Source organism: Larimichthys crocea, chromosome III, assembly GCF_000972845.2.
Source record: "Larimichthys crocea isolate SSNF chromosome III, L_crocea_2.0, whole genome shotgun sequence".
Classification (NCBI taxonomy): Eukaryota; Metazoa; Chordata; class Actinopteri; family Sciaenidae; genus Larimichthys; species Larimichthys crocea.
In genome coordinates this window covers 37,023,730-37,038,803 of record NC_040013.1, presented here as the reverse complement: position 1 = coordinate 37,038,803, position 15,074 = coordinate 37,023,730, and the positions used below count along the sequence as shown (strand labels likewise).

The 15,074-nt window shown below is 37.6% G+C and overlaps 2 protein-coding genes across 3 annotated transcripts; one reads left to right on the top strand and one right to left on the bottom strand.

Moving 5' to 3' along the window:
- Nucleotides 1-1,063: 1,063 nt before the first annotated feature.
- ostf1 (osteoclast stimulating factor 1) lies at nucleotides 1,064-9,897 on the bottom strand. The gene is made up of 10 exons (XM_010733200.3): nucleotides 9,730-9,897; nucleotides 5,481-5,527; nucleotides 4,715-4,765; nucleotides 4,401-4,464; nucleotides 4,225-4,278; nucleotides 3,806-3,913; nucleotides 3,423-3,472; nucleotides 2,295-2,373; nucleotides 1,995-2,093; nucleotides 1,064-1,250 (listed from the first exon to the last, which is right to left on the bottom strand). Exons 1-10 carry the CDS (start codon nucleotides 9,761-9,763, stop codon nucleotides 1,192-1,194), a joined length of 645 nt encoding a protein of 214 aa, XP_010731502.1. The 5' UTR covers nucleotides 9,764-9,897; the 3' UTR covers nucleotides 1,064-1,191.
- A 581-nt stretch (nucleotides 9,898-10,478) lies between these two features.
- Nucleotides 10,479-14,846, top strand: nmrk1 (nicotinamide riboside kinase 1). 2 transcript variants are annotated; one of them, XM_010733201.3, is made up of 8 exons: nucleotides 10,479-10,652; nucleotides 11,888-11,978; nucleotides 12,087-12,135; nucleotides 12,450-12,618; nucleotides 13,103-13,174; nucleotides 13,330-13,436; nucleotides 13,637-13,720; nucleotides 14,381-14,846. In XM_010733201.3, exons 1-8 carry the CDS (start codon nucleotides 10,600-10,602, stop codon nucleotides 14,389-14,391), a joined length of 636 nt encoding a protein of 211 aa, XP_010731503.2. In that variant the 5' UTR covers nucleotides 10,479-10,599; the 3' UTR covers nucleotides 14,392-14,846. The 2 variants fall into 2 exon arrangements, with proteins under 2 accessions (XP_010731503.2, XP_019120027.1); XM_019264482.2 differs by having other exon boundaries at nucleotides 10,479-10,656.
- Nucleotides 14,847-15,074: the final 228 nt, after the last annotated feature.

Here is a 15,074-nt window from a genome sequence, read left to right as displayed (position 1 = left end):
TTATATTCTTTTGTACATGTAAAGGATACGTTTGTTTTCAAACTTTCACTTCAGTGATGAGGGGAATTTGGCTTGCTGAGAGAAGCTGGCTTCTGTAATGTGGGAAACATCTAAAGTAAATCATAACACAGCATTTAATTAAAAAGATTGTTTTGAGAAGTAAAAAATACTGAGATTAAAAAAAAAAAAGATCCACTTAATGTGACGTTTTAAGTTAAAAATCCTTTATTGCAGACTGAAAACAGAGCAGATAGAATTTTCAAACAAAATCATCTTTTTGAAACCTCAGGAGAGGAAAAACATGTTCACACAGATACATAACCAAAGACACATTTGCTATGTTACACATATTTAAGGCACTTGTGTTGGAAAGCAGCAATAAAACCAGAAATGTTCTCCCAGGATAGAAAATCAAAACCATTGAAAGCGAAAGAATGAGATGAAAGTCTGTTTTACACAAAGGAAGATTTTTCAGTTGCACAGATCTGACAGAGGGTCCTAAACTGCAACGAAAATGTTCTAACATGCAGCCCGGAGAGTAACGGGTAAAATAAGGAAAATCTCTCACTGGGTCCCTCAGCAGATCCCATTTTAAGGGGACATATCAAAGTTAAATACACATGTTGCATTGTCTCCCCCAGCACACATAAGCAGGTCTAATTTGTGCCTTGTGATAGAACTCAAAGCTGCAAGAGATGACAGGTTTCCAATTCCTTCCATTTTGTAGTTCAGTAATTTAAGTGGAGCGTTAAAGCTTAACTAGACACAGGCCAGATAAATGTTTTAATCTGCACTGGCACTTTGGTGCGCAGTGTATGTGGGTTGAACATAATCTGTATGTTTGGAATGTGTTTCTTAGAGTTTTTGGTCCGTTTCCCACTATTGCATATATTCTGCCCCACAGTCCACAGTGTGCAACAGGCGCCCCAAGACAAAGTCTCCACATGAGAAAATGCACTTGGCGAAGCAGGCAAACTGTAAAAACACATTAATTCAATGCTTTGAAATTCACACAGGGCCGAGAACTGAGGTGTTTGCGCAAAATAATGAGAACTACAATGGAGTTACAGTTGGAAACAGAGCAGCAAATCCATTTTAGGTCTGTAATATAATAAATCTCCCGAGCTCCATGACCCCCCCCTCCCCCCAAACCCAATGGAAGACAGCGACGGTGTTTCAACGGGGGCCGTCTCAGTCCGAGTCCTCATCGTCCAGATACTCTTCAGCGTTGCTGTGTGTGCGGGTGATGTCTGGGACAAGAGAAATGAACAGTTAATGGCAGACAGGATGCAGTATTTCATCGATAGGTTTTATCTGCAAATCCTCTGTACTGTTATTGGCAGAATGTCTGCTGCATGCTTTGCATATTAAGTTCTTGAGATGTGTAGTATTATTCATTATGTGAATGAAGATGAGCATTCTGGATATACTGACCAGATTGGTCAGGTTTGACAGCTTCTCCATCTCTTACCCCTTGTGCACCTTTTCTTACAAGAACCTGTGTTGAACCTTTCTGCCAACAAACCTGATTAAGTGCCTTATTTCATGCTGTTTATACAACACACGGGAATAGCACTTACATCAGTATGTCACATAAATGGGCGCCGTTGTCTACAGTCAGGCTGTGGCAATCAATACATCTTAAAGAACCAGTGTGTAGGATTTAGTAGCATCTAGTGGTGTAGTTGCAGCTTGCAACCCTGTCCATTCACCTTCTCCTATTCCAGTGTAACCCTAATCCAAAGGTTTCCCTCTAACTGGTTGAAGCGTCTGAACATAAGCAGCAGAGAGCAAACATACAGTCGAACAGTTTGTACTCTCTGCTGCTGATCTCAGGGTGGATCGTCTGAGCTCATGAGCTGGACAATCCCCTTCTACTGACAGTCAACCCCCCCCAAGTGGACAGTTTTTGTTCCATGTATGCGTGTGTGGCCTTTTGTCATGATACAATAGTGGGTGTTGTGACGCTGCTCCCTAGTGGCAGCTGTACTTACTGCTTCCCTGCTTCCTTTTGAGAAGTGAAGCACACTGGGCGTTGGTGGCCATCTCTAGAGCCAGCTTATTCTCATTGTTTCTGATGTCTGTCCTTGGATCTGAAACAAACATACTTACACTTAAAAAAACAAACTAGATACTCCACACAGAATGATACGAAGATCCGACTATTTGCTGAAAAAATTGCTGTCTCGATCTGGAAGCTGCTTTCTCTCTGTGTTTTCCCTGCTCTGTTTAAATATGCATCCTAATAAAGATCAGTTTCTTTTTAGAAACCCAAATAAGTGGTACATACTCACCCTTACTCAGCAACATTTCCACAATGTCAGAATAACCCTTCCAGGCAGCAGCATGCAGAGCGGTGTCCCCGAGTTTATTCTGAAACACAAAACATCATCACCACTGACAAACATCCTGATTAGCATTAACCCAGACATCGTTAAACTAAGATGTGTGATGGCATTGAAGTTTCAGTTCAGCAGTTTGGAAAAGCATGTGTACGATACACCGTTCATCCACTAGTTCGAAGGTGAAAAGTACACAGTTGCAGGGACATTTGATGTAGATCACTCATGTTTTTAGAAATGTCAGAAAATAAATCCTATAACAAACACGACAATATAAGATTTGTCAGAGCTGTATGGTACGTCATTTCTGTGGTTTCTCTGTAGAAAATAATGGGAAGCGACAGATATTTGGTTAAAATACTGTTAAGTTAAGCTTTTACAGGAACTGGGGGAAGGTAGAGCCAATGGCTAATAACTGATGAAGAAATCTTCTTAATGGAAAAACTGACATATTTTGAGGTTACAAGAAGCAGAACTGGAAGAAGAATTGGAAAATATAAAAGATTCAAAATCCTAACATTGGAACAGAGTTGCAAATAAAGCCATCGACAGGGCTCTAAATTATAAAGTTTGTTTTGTTGTTGCAAATCTTTGGCCCATAAAGATCTAAGTGGAAAAACAGATGTGTGATCAAACCTCAAGTTGCGTCCCTGAAAATGTCCTTTGATTTTTTTGTATTAGGTTTATTATATTTTAAACAGCTTGTTTACTGGACAGTTTCAGTAGCATGTTGTCCTTAAAATTTGGAAAAATCTGATACTAGTCCCTGCAACCTCAGCTGAATAGGATACAGCTGTTTATTTGGTCGCTTACCCCAACAGGCTTATATCTCTTCCTGAGCAAACGCTGCAGTTTGTTCTCGCGTGTGTTCATTTCGCTATGCCAAGTATTCCTAGCCTGTCTTCCAACCTTACAAAGTCTGCATGAAAATGTAATAACACCTGCATTATCAGATGTTCTTTGCTTTACCAGTCCAGGATTCAAGATGCCAGACGTACAGATGGTTTACGAAGGAATGGAAAATGTTTTTGACTTATTAATGAACTTTTATGTCTGAGTGAGTGTGTAAACTCATCTCACCTGCTGATTGACTTCCACGTTGGGCTGGCTTAGCAACAGCTCCACCACATCTGATACAGAGAAAAAAAGGAGAGAACTTTGAGTGACAGATATAATGACACTATCGCTTGACGTCATGCAGAAACAACAGAGGAACACAGAAAAAACTGGAACACTTTCAAAGACCAAGTTCCTGTTTTTGTGTACTTTACTGTGCCCGTGTGACACAATTTAAGACCACTACCGCAGACACTCCCAAATATACTCTAGACACTCTGTCCACTGCAGATTTTGATAAATCCACAAATCCCTGATGCCAGTTTGAATATTCAGTAATCCATCCACACAATATTCATATCAAAACATAGATTTTAACGTGTTTGTTGCACTACAATTATTGTTACCTTTATGTCCTCCGTGGCATCCCCAGTAGAGGGCAGTGTTTCCAGCCTTATCCAGCCCATTGATTCCAACCTTGTTCTCCAAACACTCCCTCAGCCAACTCATATTCCCTGTTTAAATAAACAAATAGATGCATCCAGTGTGATGGTATTTTATCGTTTTGATGATTTGATGTTCTTCTTTGTAAAGTGTCTTTGAGTACCTTGAAAAGCACTTTTAAATAAGATGTATTATTATTATTTTTATTATTATTAAGCAGAGCCAAAACTTATCAAAAGTTATCAAGGTCAAGGTTGCTTTCATTAACTTAAGGAAGAGAGAACTGTCTCTGATTGAAGGAACTGCTGCCCAGAAAAAAATCTGGCCTCACAATAAATGAAAAACAAATGGTAAAATTCTGATCTGTAGACAGGTGTCGCACCTCGTTTCGCTGCTTCGTGCATTGGATTGTCGATAGACTCTGCCTGCTCAGCCACTGAAACAAACAGAAACAAGTTTCAAAATCACCAGAGACAAAAGGTCTGCATTAAGTAATATTTTAGTCACCACATACATGTAATAAAATCCAAAGTTGGTCTCCCAATATTGTCTACTCACCATAATTACTTGGAATTAGTCCTGTCCTTCCTCTGCATGTTCCCTTCCACCAATTAGTGTCACTCTGAGGAAAATAGTGATTTTAAATCAAATATCACAAAAGCAAAGGAGAAGAGACAAACGGGAAACGGGGCGAGACAGACAAATACCAATAGCAGTGAAATGACGAGGAAGTGAAAAGTGCAAATGACGGAGGAAAATTTGACTAAAAGTGAAAAATAAATTAGGGAGATACAAAATGCAGAGTGCAGTATTCCAAAGAAAGAGGAAGAAGAAGTGCCAAACGTTCAGATTCGCTTTGAGATTATATTTACTGTGTCAGAGATGTACAAGAAGTCTCCTTCTTCAAAGTACAGCTCGTCCGGCTGGAAAATAAAAGAAGACAGTGTTACTCCAGGCTAAGCAGTCACAGTGGCACAGAAAGCTTCACACATTCACAGTGTTTGTGATCTCAAAAGTGACTTCACCTCCCTTCCTTCCCCCATAATCTTCCCCTTTTTTCTCCCCTGTTAACTAGCAAATGAAACCATCGTCACTGCTAAATTTAATGTGGTTCAGCCTTAAATTGTTGATGGTGGACATCAGTGTTTTGTTTTAATTTGCATTTCAGTGGTTCCCTCTGAAAACTGACTTCAGATTTACTTCTACTTTCATTTTGTTTTAGACAAATCAATGACTGTGCTAACATTATATAATAACATTATTCAAATGTAATGGTTAAGGTAATAATTAACAAAAGAAGGGTACGCCTTCTAGAAGTACATTCTAATATCTCCATTATTTGAGTTGATTTATCACCACCCCTGTGCTGATCTCAGTGTTTCTCATCAGCATGTGTCTTGTACTTGTCATTGGTCTTTTTTCTTCAGGTGTGTGTTTTCTGAGGAAGATAATCATGTGGACCAATGGACGGCAGTACCAGTGTATGTGATTGAACTGCTCTGCTCCATGATTATAAAATCTGCACACTGGAGGCCGTTCAAGACCCTGAAGATCTAGAGCTTTCATTAATATTGATTTTTGTTTTCTTCAACAATCATAAAATATTAGAAAAATCAATAACAAACAAAAAGCTCATACCGTTCTGGGGTCAAAGTTGAACAATGCTCTGAACACCTTGACCTGGCCTAAGCAAAGAGAAAACACAAACAGACTGTATGTTAGATATAGAAATATATAAAATATATAAATAGAAATATTTGTAAACCGTGGTAAGTGAACCTCATCCGTTTATACATAACAGGGTTGACCAGAGCACCTTGTACTTAGACTGGAGAGTATACTTAGATACAGTGAAATGAAACCACACATGCTGCCACTTCACAGCCCTGCAGAATGACTAGTTTCACTGCAAGGAACCTGCAGGGGAGTGCAGGGTGTAGCTTTAATGTGGCTAATTACTCTCATATAAGACAAATAAATCAGGAGGGCGACATTATCCATCACTTTACTCAAGAGCCAATCGCTTGGAGCTCTGTTTGAGCAATGCAACCTCTTTCAAAACAAAAATGTTACTGCCACGTGCTAGGACACGTCGCTCCTGATGTCCTGTCTCCAGTAACTCTGCTACAGCCAACAATAATACACATTTTTACATGCAGAGCGGACACAGAAATACAGAGCTGGTCCTTGTTTGTGTGTGTGTGTAAGCTGCCCTCAGGGCCTGTGACAGCTCGCTGTGGAGCCTGGCGTTAGCTCTACTGCTGGAATGCTACCAGAGTGGTTGTGGCCTTAGCTGACAGCTGAACTAGTTCATGGAGACCTACAAAAGACCTTAAAGAAACAGAACAGAAATATTTATGCCAGCTATTGATTACTGTATGTTGTACTTAATATTTAGTGCATACACATAATTACAACATTACAATCTCAGCACTATTACAAATGTGCGTGTTGTTCTGATTTGCATCAGGTTTGTAGATAAATGTCATTCAGTGCCTCGCTCGACTGACTTCCCTCTTGATTTGTCTTATTGTTCATGCCCTTATTGGATATGTGATAATATGTTATTGCTATTGCTGTTATTACTTTCTAGGTTTGAGATTAACATTCAAAATATCAGAGCGACGACAGCCTTGCACACTCATTCCCAGTTTCATGATGTAGTACCTGTAATAGTTTTCAATTAACAGGTGTGCCTTGTCTAAAGTTATTAGTGGAATTTCTTTGCTTCATAACAGTTTAAGACAATTGGTTGTGTTGTTCAGAGGTAGTGCTGGCATTCAGTAATCAGCCATATTGGGTTACTGTGGTAATCCAGTCAACCCAGAAAATTTATTGAATCAACATTAGGTGAAGACTGTGTGAATCAGACCTTCATGGTTAAATTGCTGCAACAAAACCAATACTGAGGAAGAACAACAACAAGCAGAGAAGGTGAATGGATGGTATCTACATGTGTGGTTCCCACCATGAAGGCATGGAAGAGGAGAAGGGTGTGAAGGGTGCTTTGCAGGTGACACTGTTAGGCTATGTAAGGGCTATTTGACCAAGAAGTAGATTGATAGAGTGCTGCAGATCGGATGCATTACTTTCTTTTATGTAACAATGTTTGTCTGTATTTTCCATGTTAAAAAGTAATGATGGCCTAATAAAGAGTCTGAGCTTTCACACTGATATATTTAGTGGCAATATTTGATTTTGTCTGTTTGCTGATTACTTTAGCGAACAGGCCTAAACGTTGGACGGTTTTCAACTTGCCTCTTTTTCTATTTAGCAAACACACTGTCTCAGTGTCTCAGAGTGAGAGGGGCTGAGCTGCTGCACAAGCACAGCTCTGTTCAACACAGCAAGCATGTCTCCTCTGCAGGCCCGGTCATGTCGCTTAAAACACACAAAAGCCTGTGCTGACGAGTCCATGTTCTCCCTGCATTTTAAAGCCCGGGGCACATATAAGGTTTTATTATAGCTAAAATTTGAAGCTCAGTGTGACCAAAACATTGTCAGTATCTGTTATTTGCTTGTGGGTTTAAGATGATTTCCAGCTGTTATTTTATTGCAAAAGCAAAGCCAACAGCTCTAGTCTTGCCCCCACAGAAAAATGTGTCTGATCTTGTTGGGCACTCGATTTCCCATTCCCGTTCAAAGCCCAACCCAAGAAACATCCAAGCCTTTTAAAATATGACACCCAGAGTCATTCATCCATAAACTATCATCTTTTGAACTAGAGAATACACAAAGCTTTCAGTGTTGTCCTCTAAATTCCTGATTAACACAAAGCTGAAATCTATTCCTCTTGTGAAGGAAAAAAACTATTTTACTCACAAGCCTGGTCCTGTTATTTTTGAGTACATTGCTCAGGATGTGTGTGGTGCCAAATAGAGAAATTTGATAATAAAACATCTATCAGTGGGCCAGCTACAAACCAGCAGTTCTAAGGTAGGGCAGATTAGTTCAAGGACCAAAAAAAAAGACTAAAAAAATCCACCATTGTGGTTTGAACCAGAGGCCTTCATTTAAAAACACTGCCCTTTAATCTCCACACCACCACATACAGCATAAATACAATCACTGTAAGCCGCTCATGATCCAGCAAAACCTATGTACTACATGTTCTGTACCTCTGACAGGGATGCCTTTCATTCTCACAACCACATAGATAAGGCGACATCACTCGTGACGACGTGAGGCACCGACTTTACCCAATGAGACAGACGGCTCTCCCACAGGAACACCAACCAGCCATCTGTCAAGACAGACGATCTCACCAGCCGGCCGAGGTGTCATCGAGCTGACTCATGAATAACCATGAAGAGTATGAATGATTATGACGCGTCCATCATTTAAGTCTTATGCTGGCAAGGAGACATGACACGTGGCTGTATTCATCCTACATGTGATTCAAAAGCATGTTTGTTTTTTTTAGAAACATACATATTTAGGTTATTAAAGTCACTCCCTAACACCATGCGTTAACAGCTTTTACTTCAGAAATGAAGATGGTTCTTGTTTTGCTCCTCGGATACACAGATATACACTCGGCTGCCGGTTTATATATGTTAAGTATACCTAGCTAGAGATCCCTAAAATAAATCCTGCGTTCATGAAGTGTATGATGCTGTTTCAAGTGTTGATTTAACGTTATGGTCATGTTGAAGGCTGCTGCATTACACTGAAATATCTTCATGATAATCTGCCTGTCTACTTTAGTGCCAATGAGGTAAGACAAAATATTTGAAGCACCTTTCAACAGAACATGATGCAACACAACTAAACCACAAACTTACAGCCTCAAAAATGACGATAAGGTTTAATAATAAATCTCTCAAAAAGGTTTCCACAAGAACTGATTGTATCATTCCTATTTACTGCAGATCTGTTGCATAACACCAGCACGATTTATGACATGACTTTTTATATATATATATATATATTTATGTTATTTTATTCAAAAAATTTATTTATTTATATTATTTAATTTATTTAGTTATTTATTTATTGTTTTCTTTTATGTAATTAGTTACTGACTTTTTTTTTTTTTATCCACCGTGTCTATATGAGCTGCTAGAACAAGTGGATTTTCCTGGTGAAGTGCATCTCATTTTACTGCATTTGGTGTAAAATGACCTTTGATGAGGAAAAAAGTTTAGAATAAGTGCTTCATTTACTTTTTCTCATGTAATAAAACAAAAAACCTAAAGGACACATACTGTGCATCAGGAGGTCACAATTATAGGCTTCGAGTTGGACAGGAGAGATATATGTGTGTGTTATGCACACTATGTATCTGAGTGTAGGCTATACTAAAGATGAGAAGATGGTCTGTTTTTGTTGCTTCACCTGTCATTACATGTGACAACACACACACACACACACACACAAAAAAAAACATGGTTTGCAGAAAAACACGTGCTTCACCTTACATCTTTTGTGAGTAACAGACTCATTTCCTATCCAGAAAATCAGCTCGGACAGGGAAGTAAAGACTGATGTCATTCAACCATGCAGAAGACTCATCGTCAACTCTTAACCTACGACCTAAAACCACTGGATGACATTACCCTCCTTGCATGAGTGATGGAAAAAGGGAAGTCACAGAGGCCTGCTCCTGAGAGCTTGGTCCCCCTGTCAATCAGCAGTGAAGGCACTTTTTTACCAACTCCTCTGTAGTCCTGGTCGAGTCAGCAATAATAAATATTGTTATCAATCAGAGTTCATTAGCTTTCTTTCCACTTGCTGATGAAAGTTTCGCAGACAAACGACAGAAAATCAGCCGATTTCACTAACTCTCAAAGTGCTCCTCGCCAACAAGGTGTGTAGTGCCCGTCAGAGACACAGCTGAAAGTTTGGGCTGAATTTAAACCACAAATCTTCGTATCGTCAGTCTTACCTGGCTTGGCCGGCTTGGGAGGAGGCTTCGACATTTGCAAAGCTCGGATATAAACAAAAAAACCAAACGAGACGCGCCGTGTGTTGTTTCAGTCAGAAACGTCGCTGGGCTGTGAACACTTTGCTATCACTGACAATGAGGAAGTGCAGGAGCACTACAGGGGACACGGAAAAGTTATGTTGCGCATGCGCAAAGATATAAAAAAAAAAGCGAGTTTATTTTTGTTTGAGATTCTTTATCAACATTACATAATGTATTTATATTATATATTCTTACATGACTTTAGCTTTATAGTCATTAAGGCTTTTTACTTTATTTCTTCTTTTTTTTAAAAAACATTTTAATTAGTCTAACCCTAACGCCTTTGAAATGTCATCATCCTTGATTATGTTAAAATTGTATTTATGTTATTTAATTGAATGTAATTGTATCTTAGTGGACAGCATTTATATTTTACTTTAATTCATTTTAAATTTTACTTTAATACTTACTTATTTTACATAACTTATAATGTCTTGATGATGTTCTATGTGTTTATTTATGTCATTAATTATCTTATTATCTATTCATTTCAACTCATATTTTATAGTTTTTCATTCTATTACATAATTTATTTATTTATTTTACTGATTTATTAGCTCTAAATAAAATAGAATTGTAACACTGCATTAAATATAAGGACATATCACTATATCCTATGTGTATATTATATTTTAAATGTTTTTTGTCAATGAGCAGGGTGTCAATGACGTAGAGCTCCGTCAGCCAATCACGAGGATCCAATAGCGGAAACGCGCGAGGGAGTGCAGAGTAGTTGCAGCACAACAAGCATGAGTAAAGTCAGCTGGTCATGAATCTACCTTAAGTGTTATGTATCAAAAGCACCGAGCTGAGATGAAGACACTAGTTGTTGGAGTTGGCGGGTAAGTAAGCTTGGGTCATTTGCCCTCAGATGGTCTGTGTCTTAGAAATCAGTTTGCATGCTCAGGTTTTTCACACCACAGGGTGGTTTATTGTGTAAGTGATAAGGCAGGAGCCCTCAGAAAGGCACTGAATGCATGAACCTATTATTAAATGAACTAACGTGCAGTGGGAGCAGCATGTGACAGACATGTGGCAGCAAAGACTGATAAAAGTTGGTTACTTTACAGAGAGTTCAGACATGAATTCACTGTGCAGACATGATGGTAAGTCAAAATGAAGGTCTAGTTAGCATGGATTAAAGAAGACAGGCATACATAAATGTCTGAAATATAACAGTTTTCTTTGCATTTATAGTTTGGAAATACAAAACATTTAGTAGAAGTATGACACCGATAATTGCTAATGTCAAATTAGGTGTTGGTTGATGCATATTCTGCACAATAATGAAATCAGGATGCCTGATGGAGGTATGTGGCTGAAATGTTCAATAGATCTAGTGCTAACAGTCTGCAGAAATGCACTGATCTCTCTGGTTTAAAGTTGCACTTTGGACGGTACACAGTGAGGTCGCAGTGTACTGACATTGCTGCATGACTGATAATGGATTTTTTAGGCTGATACTGTGCAGTACAGTTCAGACAGTGACATCTGAGAGTTATGAGTATTCTTCAAACCAACTGACAGGGTTTTAATTATAGACCATCCAATCACATTATATATATGTGTTACAAACATTTTTTCATGAGGGTCCTTTAAATTTGTTTTATTTAAATAATGGTGACACAGATATGTACTGAATGTACTGAATGAAACATTTTAGGGTTAGAAAACAAACATTTCTGCACTGTAATCTCTTATTATGTATTGTCTGGTGTATGCAACAACACTGTACACTGAGATAGAGGATAAGACATAGATAAGATACACATTAGATAATATTGTCTGATGTAACAACCCGGCTAATTTCCCAGTCAAGATCTCGTACTGACACACCCTGGAGAACACTTCTACATCACAGCAGCAGCAATGTGCGAGGTTAAACCACCAGAGGTCAGCAAAAACAAGATACCGCTGTTAAAGTAATCCTTAAAAAGAATATTGTTAAATTAAGGTATATAATTATCTCCATAAGGGAAGTTAGTCAACTATTCTATACTGTATAAGAAGTTTACTAAACATATACAAAAAATATTTTGTTTGTGCAGCTTTAAGTTTTGTACTGTTTATCTTTCAGAATGACCAATGGAGGAAAATCTACTCTTGCTATGAGTCTACACCAGCAGATACCCAACAGCTGCATCATCGCACAGGACTCGTATTTTAAGGTAGACTGTAAGGCCTTCTTTAAATCATACCACCATTTTTTACACTTTCAGAGTTATGCTGTAAATTAAAGAGCTTGACCGATAACAGCGGATCCTCTTCTTCCTCAGGATGAGTCTGTGGTACCAGAAGACAGCAATGGGTTTAAGCAATATGACAGTAAGGACACTACAGCAAAGGAATATCTGAATATCTGTGTGTTGTAATTATGTTTTTCAGGTTATTAACTAGCCAAATTTACAGTGGCCAGTGTGGTGTCCTCAAATTATTTGTTTTTCTCCAAAAGAAGCCAGTGTGGTGTCCTCAAATTATTTGTTTTTCTCCAAAAGAATCAAATTAAAATGTTTAAAAAAACAGAGAAAAGATGAAACAAGATAAATTATATTTTACTTAAACGTTTAATCAGTTTTCAGACTTTTACATGCACTTGCCTGATTGGGTAAATTAAATTTTGGTCTTGCGTTCTGTTCAAGCACTTGATGCTCTCCACATGGACGTGATGATGAGTGATGTTGACTTATGGAGAAGAGATCCCGAGTCATTCCTGAAGCAGCGAGACCTGAACCCAGAGCACATAGCACCATCAGTCGATAAGGAGGTGTTTGTGCTGATAGTGGAAGGCTTCCTCATTTTCAACTACAGGTAGAAAATAAAATCTTAAGAGTTTGATTTCATTGTAAAGATTGTCTATATTTAGGTTTAAATGTAGCATTTCTTTTCAGGATGAATCAACCAAAATAAATGAACATTGTTTTTATTTTCTCTTTAATTAGTACCTAATGACATAGTAATTACATGGAAATGAAAACTATAAACCCTTATAAATAAAGTGCCATTAAAAATGGACACATCATAAGTTATTAGTTGTATAAATGATAGCAGACATAGATAAAGGCAGTCAATGTGTAATTATTATATAGATGTAATTGTGTTTTTTAAGTAGAGATTTCCACTTAAATGGTTCCTGTTTTTGGAAAGTAACCATTCTGTTGTGGTTTATCTCTCACCATGAGGGCTAACAGTTCCCCAGGATTTATTTAATGATATGAACAGTTATCGCTTAATTATAATAATATGATATTCTAGGTAATAATGCTGATGTTTTTATCTTGTTTTACCTTTACAGGCCTCTGAATGAGCTATTCAACAAAAAATACTACATGGAAATACCTTATGAAGTCTGCAAAAGGAGACGAAGGTGTCATTTCTATTTGGGGGGCATTGTTTGTATACTATATTTTCTATTTGGGTTATTTGTATAATTTTTTTTCACTGATTTCATTTCCAATTTTTATATTTATGAAACTATTTGCTTCTTCTTCTTGTTTTGACCTCTTTCGCTGTGATTGGCAGTTCAAGGGTGTACACACCTCCCGATCCTCCGGGCTACTTTGATGGACACGTGTGGCCAATGTACCTGAAAAACCATCAAGAGATGGAGACAATGGTGTCTGGAATTGGTAAGCGTCCAGTCAAAGATGCCATGTGTACAGTTTGTAATTAAAAACTGAATTATTGGAGAAGTTAGGGTATTTATGTGGTAGAGACCTAAAAAATGATGATAAATAATGTGACTCTTAGCGCTGTAGTAGATGTACTAGTATTAAATAGGAAAATAAATTACATCTACAGTATATGTCCATCTGTTTCTTTTTTTTAGTATTTTTAGATGGGCTGAAGCCAAGGGAGGAGCTGCTGGCTGCTGTGTGCGGAGAGGTTTGTCAGGAAATAGAAAGGCTCAGAGGTAAGTTGTAGTAAAGCTTGGATGTGATTATCACAAAGTTTCTTGTGTTGGATTCCTTTTAAAGAGAAAACAAATGTCTGTTGTTCTGAAGAAAAATGTTCTGAAGATTTATGACATTTTATGTTTTCCAATATATTTTTTAAGCACATTATTTTAATTTTTGCAAGTGAGTAGTCCTTGAATTAGCCTTACACATTGCATTGTGGGACAATAATGAAGATCACGCACAGCCCACTCACAGATATTTTTTAATGTGCATACAACATTTTAATATTACATTTTGCAGTGTGAGGGTTCTATATACTAAGGGAATTATTATTTTGTAGTTTTGTACTGGGCTATCGTTGCCTTCTAGCTTGAATAGAGGATAATGGTTTTATCAAGTTGTTGAATTCTTGAATACTTCTGCAAATACACACAGAGATGTGAAATAAAGCCAGGCAGTAGCAATATTAAACAGTAATAAATCAACAACAAATTACATGAAAGTCAGAAGATGAATCATATATATTTCTACCATACCTGTGATTTCTTTTTCAGTTTTGAATTTTAAAATATTTATCTTAATGCAATGTTTTAGTTTACTTAAAATACTGTCTTATATACACTGTTCTAAAATAAAGAAAAATACTCATTTCATTTTCTTCATCTTGTTTGCAGAGAAAGACTGAAATGGTTGAAGTTTTATTTGTTTGCTTTTTAAAGATGGAGACTGCTGCTCACATGGATGTTGGAAAAGTAACGTTTGTTTGTTTTTTTGACTAATGTGTGAGTTGAAGGACTAAACAGTGTTACTCTTGAGTCAATATGCTAATGTCTATGTAATATCTACGCTAATACTTGAAGTATGAAACTCGAGCTGGAGATTGGACAGAGACTGCATGACTCAGTGAATATAATGTGTTTGCCATTACAGTAATGGTCAGTATTTTAAAGTTAGGTTACACTCTAGGCAACCTATCAAGGTGTTTTGACTTATACTTACTTATGCCCGACATTTAACTGATACAGTATCTTAGATATAGAATTTTATCTCTCACTTTTTCTTCTGACTCTTTTTCTGTCTAACCTCATAAATACATGTAACCTTAACTTGTGATATTAAATACATAACATTTGCTAAAGACTCGATCACTCATATTTGGATATTATAAATATTTAAAAAATGATAATTGCCTACTCTGTGGTGAACATAAATTTTTGTGTTACATGATTTGACTTGACAGACTTGGTTTGGCTCAGGTGTTTGCATATCTGAACCACTCAGTGGGGATTTGTCTCCACCTGGCGGCTCAGTGATATGCTGTTAACAGACTACTAAATGGTCTGAATACAGAGCTCCATTCAACTGTGA